A 13,194-nucleotide genomic window follows, 5' to 3' on the forward strand; every position below is an offset into this window, starting at 1 on the left:
TATATAAGAAATCACACATGAACCATTATTAGCGAAAAATAGACAATATTTTATTGAAAGACAAAATCGTTAAAAATAAGTACATTGGCAGTAGCGTTACCCGTAGAAAAAGGATCCCAACATAGGTCGGGTCCCACAGCCAGCAGAAAGGTACAATTAAGGAGGCATACAGACCAGACCAGATCCCCCATAGTTCTGCTCTGTATGCCTCCTTAATTGTACCTTTCTGCTGTCTGGTTTTCTATACTACTTTGCTTTGGATGGTTTCTATCCATATTCATCGTATTACTTATGTACCAGTCTTTGCATGCACTATTTGCACTTTACTATAGAGGCTGTGGTACTCGACCTACGTGGGGATCCTTTTTCTACGGGTAACGCTACTGCCAATGTACTTATTTTTAACGATTTTGTCTTTCAATAAAATAATGTCTATTTTTCGCTAATAATGGTTCATGTGTGATTTCTTATATAGGTGTTCATAGTTACAATTATGCTTGTCAGGGAAATAAATTCACCAGTGACTACAAGTTTCCTCCATGTTACAATGCAAGAGATGTACAAACAATTTCATAGGCCTGAGCCTACTGGACCCCAGTGAAAACGCCACAGTATAATATTGGGAGACAGAATTTAGAGGTATTTAAGTAAAACTGATGAGCAGAGATGAAACAATGTTCAAGCCCCCAATAATCTGTGCAGGTGGGTACCAGCAGTAACAGAGGGCCGTAGCCATGACTGCTCACATACTCCCTTGATGTTTTGCCCATGCTTCATAGCCATAACTTTTATACTTAATTAGCAAATTGCAGAGGAAACGAATATTTTGTACCGACAGCAATTTCACAATTAACAGACTTTTTGCTTGGCAGCACATAACTACAGCTCCTTCAGCTCTCCAAATAAACAGAATACAAATGTATTGTTGCCTGTATTCTGCTAATGATGCTGCGCGGACTGCTGTCGGTAATTTACATTTCTCGTAAAGAGAACCCTTCACCAGCCCATACATGTGCACCATGTAATAGGCACTGTTGCACAAACCTTGTCTCACATTAAACTACGTTTGTAGCCTCCTCAATTATTTAGATACCGATGCTGTTATATTTGGCACCCGATATGTAAATAACCCCTGTACTGTCAATGGGGCATTTCTTCTATTGTAAATGGCAGGGGGACGTGATACTTAGTGCTCTGACACTGTCCAATCAGCTATGGACAGTGTCAGAGTGGCTTGTGCGGTGTGATCTTTCTCGAGAGATCACACAGTCTTGTCGTCATTATCTGCGGGGAGATGAACAGAGAATGAGAGAAAAACGTGACTATCTGCTCTAGATTACAGATATACAGCAGAATGAGATGACTATTTGTACAGTGTTTTTGGAACCCTCTATCACCTATCGGCATGATTTGCAAATGTAGTTGTCTGTAGGAATAGATAACGTCTCACTTTATGACATTGTGTTAAAAGTGTGAAGCTGAAGTCAGAATGCTGCTCTTCAGGAGATATAAATGATCTGAAGGTGATAGAAACCTGCTCCCTCTTAAAGAGGGAGATAAGATTGTCTCCTACATAATCTGATCGGCGCTGTAATGTAGATAACAGCAGTGGCTTTTATTTTGAAAAACGATAATTTTTGAGCAAGTTATGAACAATTTTAGATTTATGCTAATTCGTTTCTTAATGCCCAACTGGGCGTTTTTTATCTTTTAACCAAGTTGCCGTTGTAAAGAGAAGTGTATGACGCTAACCAATCAGCGTCATACACTTCTCTCCATTCATGTCCATTTGTACTCAGAACAGCGTGATCTCGCGAGATCACGGTTTGCCGTCACATACACCCACATTAACTTTACTGAAGTGTCTTGAGAGTGAATAGACATTGCCTCCAGCCAGGACGCAATGTCTATTCACACTCCCGACACTTCGGTAAAGTTTTTGCTAAAAAATGATCGTTTTTTAAAATAAAAAACACGGTTATCATCTACTTTACAGCGCCGATCAGATTATGTAGGAGATACGGCACTTAAAATCTGGTGACAGAGCCTCTTGAAGTATATGAAGGAGACAATCTTTAAAGGGTAACTAAATGTTCGACAAACTTCTGACATGTCATAGTAACATGTTAGAAGTTTTAATTGGTGGGGGTCCGAGCACTGAGTCCCCCACCAATCACTAAAATGAACTGGCAGAAGTGCTCGTGGGAGCGCTCAGACTCTTCGTTTCTGTTCGGCTTTTTACGGAAAGCCGATGTAGCAGTATATGGGCTCATAGACATTCTATTGAGCCCGTACACCGCTACATTGATTTCTGGAAAAAGCCGAACAGAAACTAAGCTGCTGAGCGCTCACACGAGCACATCTGCCGGTTCATTTTAGCAAATTGGTGGGGTACTCCGTGCTCGGACCCCCACCAATCAAAATTTCTGACATGTTACTATCAAATGTCAGAAGTTTGTTGAACGTTTAGTTACCCTTTTCGTTGTGTAAAAGTTATTACTTACATAACATAGACCATTATTGTGGACTAAGTGATCTGCTTCTCAGCAAATGGATGACTGCTGTGCGCAGAAGTAATACTCTTAGGATCGCTATGGAAATAACTGGACACCTTGGGAGAGGTGTAAAATAATAGTACAAAGAGAAGCAGTGGTGTCACTTTTAAAAAACCATCACATCTCAACTGTCATTTTTCAAAAGGAGGTTACAAAATTAAAGCTGCAAACTGATTGGTTGCTCTAAAGAACATTCCCGGTTTGCCTTTGCATAATTTTTTATAACACCCCCCCCCCCACATCATCTCACTAATCCTGCTAAGGTTTATACCATTTCAAACAAAATTATTTCTCTATCACTATCACTGCCATAAAAGTTACATTACAAGACCTTAATAACAGCATATATAATACATAATAAATATGGCAGGTGAATATCTTCACTCCCTCTCAAAAAGGGGCATAAGGTACAATACCTACAATTATATTGCCCTAAAACAAGGTGCACGTCTTGGTCTATTTAATGGGAATACTTAGTACTACCCTATTGTCGTGCATAGGAGAAGCTAATCTTGTATGTATTAGTACTCCAATCACAAGAAAGCTGCTTGACATGGCTTTTACAAGGTTGTGCATTAAGAAATATTTGCTAAAGCTTAATAAAAGAAGCATCATATAATAAAATACAGCTTTATATAAATGTGTCATAGATTCTAATACAAAAATACAAAAAGAATACGACGTAAAAAGGCCAGCTTGGAATTTGTAAAGGGACGTGGCGTGCTAGAGTCCTGTAGAGCATCACATCTCGGCTCGCCTCTTATTTTTTGCTCCAGCTGCTCCGTCTTCCTCCTCCTCTTCCTCCTCTTCATAATTTTCATCATGATTATCTCTCTGATCTTTTTGTTGAGCTTCATCTTCCCTCTCCACCCCGATCGGTTTTCCTCCAGCCTAGAAAGAAAACATCATTGAAAAATAATTAAAGTATATTCTCTATAAATCGTATTTGCTACTTATGCAAAGTATGTACCACCCAGTCAAAATGGCAACCTCCACTGGAAAAGGGTAAAAATGGTTTTAGGCTGAGGCTAGACAGAGCTTTTGACTATGTGATACTGAGCCACTGACTAGTCCCTGATACAAGTGAATGTCAAATGTCGTACGGCTGCCAACATCCACATTGACTTCTAATGGAGTGAGGTTGAATTGGTTCAAATAACTTGTGTGATTCAATGCATTGCTGTGTATGTTACAGTTTCTACATCAAATCTAGCATGGGCCCTGAGGACATTATGGGAACACAAGCCCTGAGAGTGCATGGACACAGTGTATTGTAATCATGACTATAACCCAGCCTTGACTCTCTCAGTGAACACTCTACAGTCTTGTTGTAAGGCTTCAGTTAGTCTAGTAGCAACTTTAGCTTGAAAGTTTCTGACTTTAATCCTCAATGTGCAATCTGTGGAGCTCCTGTAATAGACCAAGTTTCCACTTTATGCCTGTGTATTTCAGTTCAGTCGATAGTAAAATAATATTCTGAACTCCCTTAGAGGGGTTGGCCCAGAATCAAAAATTATCACTTATCCACAAGAAAGGTTCTCCTTTTCTGATCGCTCGGATCCCAAGAGGCATTAGAATGGGGTCCCAAACCCCCTGTTCCTCCTGACTCTCCAAACACAGTCAGGAGGACATTGAATAGAGCCGTGTTCGAGCATGCGCACTGCCGCTCTATTCAAAGTCTATGGGAATGATGGAAACAGGCTAGTACAGCGCTAAAATAAAATAAGTAAAATAGAATAAAAATAAGTCTTCTCTGGAGATATCCATTTAGTACCTCCCTCCCCCTTCCAGTGCTACTGCATTTCATATAAATGTGTTTGGGAAAAGGAGAGGGGTTTAGGCTCTTATATCCCCGGCTAAGAAACAGTCGACGGCAGTAGAAATCTTCCTCTACTGATCTGACTTCATTGGAGAGCAAATCTCGCAATCTTTAGTTAAAAGGGTTTTAACCAAATAATGATGAAGGCTACGATGTCTGAGCACAACTACTGCTTGCAGCTTATATTAAGATCACTGTTAAAATGATGCTGCTTTAAGAGACCATCAATCCGGTAAGAACAAATTGTTGACAATCTTATTACACTGACTTTAATGCAATCTGCCCCGATAGCTCTTGATGGCCACTCATAGTGGCATAATAGTATTGTGATCATATTACAGACTCTGAGCAGTAATACTACAGACACAGTTTAACATTCAACATCATTTGTTTAGAACCCCTCATTCAGTCCCCAGCCGAAAAGATAGAAGGGACCAGGAGATTGACCCATTTTCTATGCCAGATTTTTCCCCACATATCTTTGTTTAGTGTTCCCAATTGTTTTTTTTTCGGTTTGGTTCAGCATAATAAATCACCAGTGAGACATTTCAGGTTCTATATGATAAATTACCAGTGAGTCATTTCAAATAATTAAGTTCTGTACGAATCCGAAATGCTACTATAGAGTCTGGGATTGGAAGGAGGTGAGATACAACTGCTTGCTTCAAAGCAGAGGCTGCGGTGCTTTGTAACAGATGCAACGTTACACACATCCTTACATGTTGCACTTGCCCTCTCCTTCAGTAAACACTAAACCCCCCCTTGCTCTAGAAAGGTACTTCTACATCCACCGGAGCAAAGGACCAGCCTCAGCATGAAACTCAGCCATTGTGGACACCACAATCTCTGCTCAGAGGCAGAATTGGGACTGCTTGTATATTAGAAAATGTGGCTCAGACTTTCTAGTAGCATATTAAAAAACGAATTAGTGCCCTTTTAATATATGCAAAGAAAGGTTGTTTTTTTTAATAATTGGTTAAAGATTTTTTTTTTTTACAGCTAAATAAAGTAAAAATGAAGGGTTCACAACAACTGCAATCACACAGAATCTGCAAATAAAAAAATTAACCCCTTAAAGAGGCTCTGTCACCACATTATAAGTGGCCTATATTGTACATGATGTGATCGGCGCTGTAATGTAGATTACAGCAGTGTTTTTTATTTAAAAAAACGATCATTTTTGACGGTTATCACCTATTGTAGCTTTATGCTAATGAGTTTCTTAACCCCTTCAGGACTGAGCCTGTTTTGGCCTTCAGGACGAAGCCGATTTTTTAAATCTGACATGTGTCACTTTATGTGGTAATAACTCCGGAATGCTTTTACCTATCCAAGCGATTCTGAGATTGTTTTCTCGTGACACATTGGACTTTATGTTACTGGCAAAATTTGCCCGATAGATTCAGTATTTAATTGTGAAAAACACCAAAATTTAGCGAAAAATTGCAAAAATTAGCATTTTTCTAAATTTAAATGTATCTGCTTGTAAAACCGATAGTAATACCACACAAAATAGTTACTAGTTACCATCCCCCACATGTCTACTTTAGTTTGGCATCGTTTTTTGAACATTATTTTATTTTTCTAGGACGTTACAAGGCTTAGAACTTTAGCAGCAATTTCTCATATTTTCAAGAAAATTTCAAAAGGCGATTTTTACAAGGACAAGTTCAGTTCTGAAGTGGCTTTGAGAGTCTTGTATATTAGAAAGTCCCCATAAATCACCCATTTTGAAAACTGCACCCCTCAAAGTATTCAAAACAGCATTCAGAAAGTGTATTAACCCTTTAGGCGTTTCACAGGAATTAAAGCAAAGTAGAGGTGAAAGTTACAAATTTCATTTTTTTTATACAAAATTCATTTGTAATACATTTTTTTCTGTACCACAGAAGGTTTTTCCCAAAAAATTTAACTTATTATTTATTGCCCAGATTCTGCAGTTTTTAGAAATACCCCACATGTGGCCCTAGTTCGGTCATGGACTGAAACACAGGCCTCAGAAGCAAAGGAGCACCTAGTGGATTTTGGGGCCTTCTTTTTTTAGCATATATTTTAGGTACCATGTCAGGTTTGAAGAGGTCTTGTGGGGCCAAAACAATAAAGACCCCCAAAAGTGACCTCATTTTGGAAACTACACCCCTCAGGGAATTTATCTAGGGGTATAGTTAGCATTTTGAACCCACAGTTTTTTTGCTAAATTTATTTGAATTAGTTTGTGAAGATGAAAATCTACTTTTTTCTGAAAAAACGTAGAAATTTTTAATTTTTTCAAGGTATAAAAGAGAAAAAACACCCCAACATATGTAAAGCAATTTCTCCTGATTATAGCAATACCCCATATGTGGTAATAAACTGCTGTTTGGACCCACAGCAGGACTCAGAAGGAAAGGAGCACCATTTGGATTTTGAAATTCTGATTTTGCTGGAATGGTTTTCAGTGCCTTGTCGCGTTTGAAATGCACTGGAGGGAACAAAATAGTGGAAACCCCTGGAAAGTGACCCCATTTTGGAAACTACACCCCTCAAGGAATTTTTCTAGGGGTAAAGTTAGCATTTTGACACCACGGTTGTTTTGCTGAATTCATTGAAATTATTCTGTAAAGGTAAAAATCGACTTTTTTTCTGAAAAAAGGTAGCCATTTTTAATTTTTACAAGGAATAAAGGAGAAAAAGCACCCCAACATTTGTAAAACAATTTCTCCCGATTACGGAAATATGCCATATGTAGTAATAAACTTCTGTTTGGACCCACAGCAAGGCTTAGAAGGGAAGGAGCGCTATTTGGCTTTTGGAGCTCAAATTTAGCTGAAATGGTTTTTGGGTGCCATGTCGCATTTGCAAAGCCCCTGAGAGGCCAAAACAGGGGAAACCCCCCAAAAGTGGAAATTACACCACTTAAAGAATCTATCTAGGGATATAGTGGGCATTTAGACCCCACAAGTCTTTTGCAGGATTTATTAGAATTAGGCCGTGAAAATGAATATCGACATTTCTTCCACTAAAATGTTGCATTTTTTTCAATTTCACAAAGGATAAAGGGGGAAAAAGCAGCCCAACATTTGTAAAGCAATTTCTCCCGAGTACGGCAATACCCCACGTGTGGTCATAAATGGTTTTTCATTAGAAAGTAATTAACCCTTTCTGGAGTGATCCATTTTTTTCTTTTCCTTCTTAGTTTTTTCCTCCCCGCGTTCCAAGAGCCACAACTTTTTTATTTTTCAGTCAATAGAGCGGTATGAGGGCTTATTTATTGAGGGACGAGCGGTCGTTTTTATTGGTGCAACTTTTTGGTACATACAACTTTTTGAGCACTTTTTATTACATTTTTAGGTAGAGCCAAGGTGACCAAAAAAACAGCGATTTTGCCGTTCTAAATTCTTTATTTTTTACGTGAGACGCTCCATACATCACCCCCCACACTACGACATGCTATGTCATGGTGCGCGCAGGGGTTAATGCGCAGCGCATGGTGCGGAGTGAAAATTACAATTTTCCACTCATATGCCATTTTAGTGCATTATATGTTATGCCCAGTTTGTGCCACTGAAGACAAATAACTGAAAATATTAACCGGGTTCTCCCGGGTATGGCGATGCCATATCTGTGGACGTAAATTGGTGTTTAGGCACGCTGCAGGGCTCAGAAGGGAGGGACGCCATTTGGCTTTTGGGGCACAGAGTTTGCTTGGTAGTTGTTCTGTTTGGGGTTTTACTGGTGTTTCAGTTTATAATGTGGGGGCATATGTAATCTGTGCGGAGTACATCAGGGTACATGTTATCTGTGCGGAGTACATCAGGGTACATGTTATCTGTGCGGGGTACATCATGGTATAATAATGCAGTAAATAAATAATAATCCGCAGATATGTGGCCGGTGTCGCACTTATAAATGGTGCCCGATCTTATCCGCTTTTGGACACTACACATTTTGCATCGCCATATTCTGAGAGCCAGAACGGTTTTATTTTTTCTCCACCGGAGCCGTGTGAGGGTTTATTCTTTGCGGGACAATCTGTAGTTTTCATTGGTACCATTTTGGGGTACCAGAAATTTTTTTTATCACGTTTTATTCCATTTTTTGGCAAGCAAGGTGACCAAAAACCATCAATTCTGACAATGTTTTTTATTTGTTTTTTTTATGGCCTTCACCCTGGGCTATAAATGACCATTATACTTTATTCTGCGGGTCGATACGATTACGGCGATACCAGATGTATATAATTTTTTTATGTTTTGCAGCGTTTGTGCAATAAAATCACTTATTTATTAAATAAATTAATTTTTGTGTCACCATATTCTTAGAGCCGTAACGTTTTTATTTTTCAGTCAAAAAAGCGGTGTAAGGGCTTGTTTTTTGCGGGACGGGATGTAGTTTGTATTGGTACCATTTTGGCGTACGTGCGACTTTTTGATCACTTTTTATTGTATATTTTGGGAGGGTTGGTAACCAAAAAATTGTGATTCGGGCACTGTTTTTCGTTTATTTTTTTCGCGGTGTTCACCGTGCGGGAAAAATAATATTACAGTTTTATAGTTGGGGTCGTTACGAACGCGGCGATACTAAATATGTGTACTTTTTTTAACGTGTTAATTTTTTTCCTATAATAAAAGACTTATTATAGGAAAAAAAGCATTCTTTGTTTATGTCACTTCTAACTTTGATTTTGACACTTTTTCAAAACATTTTTATTATCTTTTTTTAACTTTTTTTACTTGTCCCACTAGGGGACACTTAGACCTGCAGCTCTGATCGCTGCTGGAACACATTACACTACACACGTAGTGTAATGTGTTCTAACTGTCATTGTGACGTGACAGTCACACTGACAGGAAGCAGAGGAGGAACGGCCGGAGGCTGATCCTCCGAGGCTTCCGTACATGGCAACCCGGAGGTCATTGTTTGGCCTCTGGTTGCCATGATAAGGATCGCCAGCCCCCGCAAATACATGTGGGGGGCTGCCGATCCGCTGTAAACCTCTTCGATGTGGTGATCGCAATCGACCACCGCATCGAAGGGGTTAATTGCCGATTTCAGCGGCGACAGGCCGCTGATCGGCAACGGGGAGAGCAGGGCTGACACCCTGCACAGTTAACCGCCGCTGCGTTGTAGCGCCGCGCGGCGGTTAACTTTTAAAGCGCGGACGTAACTGTACGCCCAGGTGCGCGAAGTTACTGCTTATCTGGACGTACAGTTACGCCAAGGTGCGGGAAGGGGTTAATGAACAACTGGGCGTGTTTTACTTTTTGGCCAAGTGGGGGTTGTACAGAGGAGTGTATGACGCTGACCAATCAGCGACATACACTTCTCCCCATTCATTCACACTGCACATAGCGATATAGCTATATCTCTATCTGCAGCCACATAAACACACACTAACATTACTGCAATGTCCTGACAATGAATATACATTACCTCCAGCCAGGACGTGATGTGTATTTAGAATCCTGATATTTCTGTAGCGTCTGTGTGATATTTACAGCAAGGCAAGCATAATCTCGTGAGATTACGATGTAACCTGTCATTTAAAACGAGATTACGCTTGCCTTGCTGTAAATATCACACAGACGCTACAGAAATGTCAGGATTCTGAATACACATCACGTCCTGGCTGGAGGTAATGTATATTCATTGTCAGGACACTGCAGGAACGTTATAGTGTGTTTATGTGGCTGCACATAGCGATATAGCTATATCGCTATGTGCTGTGTAAATGAATGGAGAGAAGTGTATGACGCTGATTGGTCACTGATTGGTCAGCGTCATACACTCCTCTGTACAACGCCCACTTGGCCAAAAAGTAAAACACATGTTTTAATTCATTTTTTTCTGTAACACAGAAGGTTTTACTAGAGAGAAACGCAACTCCATATTTATTGTCCAGATTCTGCAGTTTTTAAGAAATATCTTACCTGTAGCTCTAGTGTGCTTATGAACTGACACACCGGCCTCAGAAGCAAGGGAGCACCTATAGGATTTTGGGGCCTCGATTTTATTAGAATATATTTTAGGCACCATGTCAGGTTTGAAGGGGTCTTGTGGTGCCAAAACAGTGGAAACCCCTCCAAAAAGACACCATTTGGCAATCTACACTCCTCAAGGATTTTATTAAGTGGTATAGTGAGCATCTTAACCCAGCAGGTTTTTTGCTGAATTTTGTGGAATTAGGATGTAAAAATGAAAATCTAAATTTTTTCCAATAAAATTTATAAATCTTCAATATTTACAAGGCATAAAGGACAAAAAAAAAACACCCCAACATTTGAAAATCAATTTCTCTCGATTAGGGAAATATCCCATATGTGGTGATAAACTGCTGTTTGGACCCACGGCAGGGGTCAGAGGGGAAGAAGCACCATTTGGCTTTTGGAGCTCAAGTTTTGCTGGAATGGTCTTCGGATGCCATGTCGAATTTGCACAGCCCTTGAGGGACCAAATCAGTGTAAACCACCCAAAAGTGATCCCATTTGGGAAACTACACCCCTGAAGGAATTTATCGAGGGGTATAGTGAGCATTTTGACCCCACAGGTTTTTTTTGCTGAATTTAGTGAAAATAGGTCGTGAAAATGAAAATTACTTTTCTTCTGATAAAACATGGAAATGTTAAATTTTTGAAAGGAATAAAGGAGAAAAAGCACCCCAACATTTAAAAAGCAATTTCTCCCGATTACGGCAATACCCTCATAAACTGGTGTTTGGACACAAGACAGGGCTCAGAAAGGCAGGAGCGCTATTAGGCATGCAGATTTTGCTGGCTTGGTTTTTGGGCACCATGTTGCATTTGCAAAACCCTAAGGTACCAAAGTACAGTGGTAGCCCCCAAGAAGTGACCCCATTTTAGAAACTACACCCCTCAAGGCATTTATCATTTACCTGGACATATGACAGGGCTTAGAAGTAAATAGCAGCATGCGCATTTGAGTTCTATTTTGGTGATTTTCACACCATTGGCCCACAATTGCAGGGCTCGGAGGTCAAATAGTAAAACAAACCCCCAAGTAGTGACCCCTATTTTGGAAACTACACCCCTTAAGGTATTTTAAGGGGTGTAGTGAGCATTTTGACCCCACAGATGGTTTTTCATGAGAAATGAATGCGCAGCGGATGGTGCAAAGTGAAAATTGCACTTTTCCATTGATATGCCATTTTAGTGCACAATATGTTGTGCCCAGTTTGTGCCACCAAAGACAAATACCTCATAAAATTTTAAGCGGGTTCTCCCGGGTATTGCGATGCCATATATGTGGACATAATCTGCTGTTTGGGCACGCTGTAGGGTTCAGAAGGGAAGTAGCGCCATTTGGAGCGCAGATTTAGCTTGGTAGTAGTTCTGTTTTGGGTATTGCTGATATTTCAGTTTATAATGTGGGGGCATATGTAAGCTGTGCGGAGTACATCAGGGCATAATAAGAGGGTATAATAATGGGGTAAATAAATAATAACCCGCAGATATGTTGCCAGTGTCGCACTGATAAATGGTGCCCAATCTTATCTGCTTTTGGAACGCTCTGCACCTTTTGTGTCGCTATATTTTGAGAGCCAGAACTTTTTTATTTTTTCTCCAATAGAGCTGTGTGAGGGCTTATTTCTTGCGGGACAATCTCTAGATTTTATTTGTACCATTTTGGGGTACATGCGATTTTTTTGATCACTTTTAATACCATTTTTTGTTAAGCAAGGTGACCAAAAAACAGCAATTCCTTTTTTTTACGGCGTTCACCGTGGGCTATAAATGACAAATTTACTTTATTCTGCGGGTCGATACGATTACGGCAATGCCAAATGTATATAGTTTTTTTACGTTTTGCAGTGTTTGCGCAATAAAATCACTTTTTTTTTTTAGCTTTATTTATTGTGTCACCATTTTCTGAGAGCCATAACTTTTTTATTTTTTAGTCAAAAAAGCTGTGTAAGGGCTTGGATCGTTACGGATGCGGTGATGCCAAATATGTGTACCTTTGTTAACGTGTTAATTTTTTTCCTATAAGAAAAGACTTATTATAGGAAAAAAGGCAGTGTTTGTGTTTATTAACTTGAAACTTTTATTAAACTTTTTTGGTCCCACTAGGGGACTTGAGGGCCTGCACCTCTGATCTTTACTCTAATGCATTGCACTACCCACGTAGTGCAATGCATTAGAGCTATAAGTCATTCACGGACAGCAAGCCTATTCGGTCCCGTCCCTGGGCGGGGCCCAATAGGCTATCGCACGTGGCAGACCAGGAGACCATTGTTAGGCCTCCGGTTGAAATAGTAACGATCGGCAGCTTCACGATAAAATCGTGTCGATGCCGATCGCTACAAACCACTAAGATGCCGCGATCGCTTTTTATTACGGCATCTAAGGGGTTAATGGCAGGGATCGGATTATCCCCGTTCCCTGCGGTTACAGCACGGTGTCAGCTGTAACATACAGCTGACACCGGCGGCTGATGACGCAGGCTCAGCTTCTCAGCCTGCGCCATCAATCTTTTGCAGCTGGAAGCCTTTAAGGCCCCGCCTCCGGGTGGGACCAGCAGGCTTCCGTACTTGTACTTGTCAGACAGGAGGCCATTGTAAGGCCTCTGGTCTGCCAGAACAGCCATCTGAAACCCTGTGTTTGCATTGTGGGGTTCTGATCTGCTAGGAAACACCATAGATGCAGTTCTCGCTTTTGAGCGCTGCATCTAAGGGGTTAATCAGCCCGATCGGAAGCTAGCTCTGGTCTTGGCCATGCAGCAGGGTGTCAGCTGTAATATACACCTGAAACCCGCTGGCGATGGTGCAGGCTCAGCTTCAACACGGCAACACAGCGTATCAGTACGTATTATTACATTGGATGT

General features: G+C 40.4%; 1 protein-coding gene across 5 annotated transcripts in view; it reads right to left on the reverse strand.

The window, feature by feature from the left end:
• Window positions 1–3,169: 3,169 nt before the first annotated feature.
• Window positions 3,170–13,194, reverse strand: part of GOLIM4 (golgi integral membrane protein 4) — a 148,793-nt gene continuing 138,768 nt past the window's right edge. For all 5 annotated transcript variants that reach the window (XM_075864037.1, XM_075864039.1, XM_075864038.1 and 2 more), the window contains one exon: window positions 3,170–3,446. In XM_075864037.1, the coding sequence (XP_075720152.1) occupies window positions 3,297–3,446 (150 nt within the window). In that variant the 3' untranslated portion in view covers window positions 3,170–3,296. The remainder of the gene's footprint in view (window positions 3,447–13,194) is intronic.

Source organism: Rhinoderma darwinii, chromosome 4 (genome assembly GCF_050947455.1).
Source record: "Rhinoderma darwinii isolate aRhiDar2 chromosome 4, aRhiDar2.hap1, whole genome shotgun sequence".
Lineage (NCBI taxonomy): Eukaryota > Metazoa > Chordata > Amphibia > Anura > Rhinodermatidae > Rhinoderma > Rhinoderma darwinii.